Genomic DNA, 6,115 nt, shown 5'->3' on the forward strand with positions numbered 1-6,115 from the left:
ACTTGGCAAGTTAATCCAATTTTTAATCCACACCGCCAGTTTAGAACAAACGTACATTAGCCCCCAAGTGTCAAGGATAATGCTTGCATTGTTCTGGAGACTTGCATAGAAGGTAGTATTTGAGAGCAAATAAGCATTAGCCCCCAAGTATGAAGTGGATAACTTGTTATATGCTTTATACTTAGTGCATATATATGTGGTTTTGTTGAAGATACCTTCAATGTTGCAGGCTGAACTGAGAAGCAAAGATGCCAAAAACTCTGACTTGCAAGAAAATGTGAAGTCGCAACAAGCCGAAGCTGCAAAAGCCAAAGAGGAGCTGACCCAGGCCCTGGCCGGAATGGAAAAATTGAAAGAATCCTTCAATCAGGATCGTGCTGCATGGGAAACCGAAAAAGCCGGTTTGACCAAAAGAGCCGTAGATGCCGAGGAAGCCTTGAAACCGGTGGCTGAAGAACTAGCCGGTTTGAAGCGCCAAATCAATGCTATGACCTCTGCTATCTTTGGTAAGTATCTGCTTATGTATGTTGCATCAGTCAATAAATCTTAAAACTGACCATGATGTTGAAAAAAAATCTTTGGCAGGAACTCGGATCACTCATCTTGGTGCAGATATGCAGATGAAGCTCAAAGCGGCATACACATTGGTTGAGCAGCTATACTCTGGATCTCAGCGAGCCATTAGTATAGCAGCTTATAACAAACCGGCGCCAACGTTGATTAAGGAAACCCTTGAGAAGCTGGGCATGTTACCGGCGCGTATTGCCGAGTTGAAAAGAGCCGCTGCAAGAGCCGGAGCATTAACTGCCCTTATTCGAGCCAAGGCCTGGATTCCAGATCTTGAAGCGGAGGATATCATTAAAGGGTATCCAGGCGTTAAAGAAGATGGTTCAAACTTTGACAATGATGATCTTCGGCGGTTGACCAAACAGATGCGGCCAGCGGCCAGCAAATTAGCTGAAGACACAGATTTGTCCCATTTTCAACCGTTTTATGATGCAGAAGGGAAAAGACAGCCGGCCGAGATCCATGAAGTCGAAGAACTTGTGCCTCTGATTCGTAAGCACACTTATGCCCCTGATATTAACCCTTCTGATCTTATCCATGAAGAAGCAGTATTCCAAGCTTTAACCGGAATCGATTGGTCAACGGCTGATTTCCAGTGGCTGGGGAGGGATGAAGAAGTGCGTACACCAACTGATCCACAACCGTCAAAGCGTTGTGATGAAGAGTCCTGATCCGGTCGCCGGTTTATATGTCTACTGTGAAAAACAATGGCACTGTTGAGCCGCTTTAAAGCTTCATGTAATAGGATAGCTGAAACTTTGTTTATCTACCATGCCATCGAGCATGCTTCATAGCCCTTTGTGACAATCTGTGCCGCCCTTCAGGATATATTTTATGCATAGTCTATGATGACTTGCCTTCCTGGGTACAAAAAACTTAAAAGTGTCTAGCGGTTTACTGCTAAACATGCCATAATATCCAAGAAGTATATAGTACTTGAGCTGAATAATCAAGTGTTTGCACAAAAAATAATGTACAGAGCATACCTCATTGAGTGAGCAAATGTGTATACAGCAAAGGTGTTTAACACCAACCCGGTACGTTTGATAATCTCATCTTCATAATGCTGGTCTATCTATTAAACCGGACCGGTATAACTACCGGATTTTCTTCATAACACTGGTGATTTAGTCAAACTATACCGGGTCAGTGACCACCGGTTTATTACTGATCATGAGCCAACAGCTGGTGGTTGGAAAGCAAGCCGGATCAAGGATGCCGGTTTATCAAAAAATACTTATGATTGTCAACAAACAAAATTCAAACAGGAAAATATGCGAGGCTTTTTACGAGCTGCCAGGCTCCAAATCGAGGCTTTTCATGGGCTGCCAGGCCTCTGAGTTAAACCATTTAACAAAGCCTTTTAAGATGGGCCTCCAATTAACCAATCACCGTTTTAACTATGACAAGTTCAGGGTCTGTAAAAGATTGACTTGTCAAATGTTCGATGGGTCATGCCAGGATTACCTGGATAGGAGTGGCTTACTTGATGAAGGCAGGTTAACCCGGGGTTTTAGGTGAATACACCAGGCTTCCAAGCCGTGGCTTGATAGCCAATTATGAGGGTCCTTTCAAACTCTTTGTTGTTTTGCAAAAAAGAGCCCCCAAGTAACTTTGTGAGCGATGCTCAGCGTGTGCCTATGTTTGAGTTTGTACGGCGTACAATACTCTCTTTGGCTCCACAAATTTTTCCTTGTGTGGCTAAAACGCCTATCAAGAGGTGTAGCTGTGGTTCAAACATGACCAAGCCCCCTAGTGATTTTCTTAATTTTTATGTAGTTGCTAAATCCGGTTTAACAAAGACTCCGCTTTGACCGTTAACTTGTAAAAGCACACATATGATATAAGAAAGAACAGATACCCCGCTTATAACGGAGGCTCCGGTTTATTATATGGTATATACACTGTCATAAATATGTACAGGTGAAAAAGCCTATGGCTTCAAGTATAGTAAGGCCGAAGGAGAGCTATGTTCCATGGCCGCTTTGTCTCCTCCTCCTATTGACGTGAGTCTTCATGCTCTCGAACATCAATGAGGTAGTAGGATCCGTTGTGCAGATTTTTGCTGACCACAAAGGGTTCTTCCCAAGGGGGGGATAACTTATGCATATCAGTCTGATCCTGGATGAGCCGGAGCACCAAATCACCTTCTTGAAAGGTTCTAGTTTGAACCCGGCGGTTGTGATAACGTCGAAGATCTTGTTGATAAATCGCCGAACACGCTGCTGCAAGATCCCGCTCTTCATCCAACAGGTCCAGAGAATCCTGACGTGCCTTCTCATTATCAGCTTCAACATAAGCTGCCACACGGGGAGAATCGTGACGGATGTCACTAGGAAGAACCGCCTCTGCTCCATAAACCATGAAGAAAGGCGTGTAAACCGTAGACCTATTGGGTGTGGTGTTGATGCTCCATAACACAGAAGGTAGCTCCTCGACCCAACAACCCGGCGTCCGCTTTAAGGGAACCGTAAGCCTTGGTTTGATACCCCGCAGAATTTCTTGATTTGCCCTTTCCGCTTGACCATTAGATTGGGGGTGAGCCACTGATGCTAGATCAAGCCGGATGTGCTCACGTTGACAGAAATCTTCCATCTCTCCTTTTGACAAGTTAGTGCCATTATCTGTTATAATGCTATGTGGAAAGCCAAACCAGAATATCACCTTTTTGATGAAATTGAACCATCATGGCTGCATCACACTTTCTGACTGGCTCTGCCTCTACCCATTTAGTGAATTTATCAACTGCTACTAACAGATGGGTCTTCTTGTCCTTGGAACGCTTGAAGGGTCCAACCATATCCAGCCCCCAAGTGGCAAACGGCCACGTAATTGGAATCATCCGCAACTCTTGAGCCGGAACGTGCGCACGACAGGCAAACTTTTGACATCCATCACATCTTTTGACTAAATCCTCTGCATCAGCATGCGCCGTCAACCAGTAAAAACCATGGTGAAAAGCTTTAGCAACCAACGACTTTGAACCGGCGTGATGACCGCAATCCCCTTCATGAATTTCTCGCAAAATCTCACAACCTTCTTGAGGAGAAACACATCGTTGAATCGCCCCTGAAATACTGTAACGATGTAACTCCCCGTTGAGTATGGTCATGGACTTGGAACGCCGGATTATCTGTTGAGCCAACGTTTCCTCAGCTGGTAACTCGCCCCGGTTCATGTAATCAAGATATGGGATCATCCAATCTGGTATGGCATGCAAAGCTGCCACCAATTGAGCCTCCGGAACAGGAACAGCCAAATCTTCTTCGGTTGGTATTTTGACTGACGGATTGTGCAACACATCAAGAAAGACATTGGGTGGAACCGGTTTACGTTGGGAACCAAGATGACTTAAAGCGTCCGCCGCTTCATTCTTCCGCCGGTCTATATGGTCCACCTTATAACCTTTAAAGTGACCAGCCACTGTGTCCACCTCTCGCCGATATGCAGCCATGAGTGGGTCCTTAGAATCCCAAGCGCCAGACACTTGCTGAGCCACTAGATCTGAATCGCCGAAGCACTTAACCCGACTCAAATTCATCTCTTTAGCCATCCGAAGACCGTGGAGTAAAGCCTCATATTCAGCTGCATTGTTAGTACAAGGGAACATTAAACGGAGGACATAACAAAACTTATCACCTCGTGGGAAGTTAATATGACTCCAGCCCTCGAACCCTCTAGCTGTCTAGACCCATCAAAATGAACAGTCCAATATGTATTATCTGGTTTCTCCTCAGGTGCCTGTAACCCCGTCCAATCGTTGATGAAATCTACGAGTGCCTGGGACTTGATCGCCGTGCGGGGTATATATCTGAGCCCGTGGGGTCCAAGCTCAATGGCCCACTTGGCAAACCGGCCAGTTGCCTCTCTGTTTTGAATGATGTCACCCAGAGGAGCTAAACTGACTACTGTGATAGGATGGCCCTGAAAATAGTGTTTGAGCTTCCGGCTTGCCATAAACACCCCATACACCAGTTTCTGCCAATGCGGATACCTCTGCTTTGACTCAATGAGCACCTCACTGATATAATAAACTGGCCGTTGAACCGGATACTCTTTGCTAGGCTCTTTGCGCTCTACCACAATGGCTACGCTGACAGCCCGGGCATTAGCAGCCACATATAATAGTAAGGGCTCTTTATCGATCGGTGCTGCCAGCACGGGCGGTTCCACGAGCTGTTTCTTCAGATCTTCAAATGCCTTATCAGCTGCTTCACTCCAGACAAAGCTATCCATTTTCTTGAGCATCTGATATAAGGGAATGGCCTTCTCTCCAAGGCGGCTGATAAACCGGCTCAAGGCTGTAATCCGGCCGGCCAGACGTTGCACATCATTAATACACGCCGTTTTAGCCAAGGACATAATCGCTGCAATCTTTTCCGGATTAGCCTCAATGCCTCTGTTTGAAACCAGAAAGCCTAAGAGCTTGCCTGCCGGGACACCGAAAACACACTTCTCCAGATTGAGCATCATCTTGTAGACCCGGAGATTGTCAAAAGTTTCCCGTAGATCATCTATCAAAGTCTCCTCCTTTCTGGATTTGATCACAATATCATCTACATACGCATGGACATTGAGCCCAATTTGCTTATGAAGGTAATTCTGAACACATCGCTGGTAAGTTGCCTGGGCACTCTTGAGTCCAAAGGGCATGGAAACATAGCAGAAGGCTCCAAAGGGAGTTATAAAGGTTGTCTTCTCCTGGTCCTTAACTGCCATTTTGATCTGATGATAACCAGAGTAAGCATCCAAAAATACAAACGGTCACAACCCGCCATAGCATCAATTATCTGATCAATGTGAGGGAGAGCAAAGGGGTCTGCAGGGCAAGCCTTGTTTAAATCTGTGTAGTCCACACACATGCGCCAAGTGCCGTTTTTCTTAAGAACCAGCACCGGATTGGCTAACCACTCTGGATGAAAAACTTCAACAATAAACCCAGCAACCAACAAACGGGCGACCTCTTCACCTATAGCCTTGCACCTTTCCTCGTTGAAGTGGCGGAGGAACTGTCGGACCAGTTTGAATTTCGGATCAATGTTGAGTGTGTGCTCAGCGAGTTCTCTTGGTACACCTGGCATGTCAGAAGGTTTCCATGCAAAGATGTCCCGATTCTCACGGATGAACTCGACGAGCGCGCTTTCCTATTTGGGATCCAGGTTAGCGCTGATGCTGAACTGTTTGGATGAATCGCCAGGGACAAATTCAACCATCTTAGTGTCTGTAGCTGATTTGAACTTCAATGCTGGATCATGTTCCGTGGTTGGCTTTTTTAAGGAGGTCATGTCTGCCGGATCAACTTGCTCCTTATAGAATTTTAACTCCTCCGTGGCATAAACCGACTCAGCATAAGCCGCATCGCCTTCTTCACACTCCAAAACAATCTTTCTACTTCCATGTACAGTGATGGTCCCCTTATGACCTGGCATTTTAAGCTGCAGGTAAACATAACATGGCCTTGCCATAAACTTAGCATAAACCAGCCGCCCGAACAGAGCGTGGTACGGAATTTTGATCTTCACCACCTCAAATGTCACTATTTCTGACC

General features: G+C 45.8%; 1 protein-coding gene across 1 annotated transcript; it reads left to right on the forward strand.

Moving 5' to 3' along the window:
* The first annotated feature begins 340 nt into the window (after positions 1-340).
* On the forward strand, positions 341-1,238 carry LOC147985572 (uncharacterized). The gene is made up of 2 exons (XM_087539901.1): positions 341-506; positions 586-1,238. The coding sequence occupies exons 1-2, from the start codon at positions 341-343 to the stop codon at positions 1,236-1,238; spliced, it is 819 nt and encodes a 272-aa protein (XP_087396027.1).
* Positions 1,239-6,115: the final 4,877 nt, after the last annotated feature.

The sequence above is a fragment of the Triticum urartu genome, chromosome 2A (genome assembly GCF_056163025.1).
Source record: "Triticum urartu cultivar PI428250 chromosome 2A, HENAU_Tu73, whole genome shotgun sequence".
Lineage (NCBI taxonomy): Eukaryota > Viridiplantae > Streptophyta > Magnoliopsida > Poales > Poaceae > Triticum > Triticum urartu.

Bases quoted from the DNA above. Each gene is read 5' to 3' on its own strand.
- LOC147985572 (XM_087539901.1), top strand. From the start codon at position 341: ATGGAAAAATTGAAAGAATCCTTCAATCAGGATCGTGCTGCATGGGAA. The intron at 507-585 runs GTAAGTATCTGC...AATCTTTGGCAG, and splicing joins TATGACCTCTGCTATCTTTG to GAACTCGGATCACTCATCTT.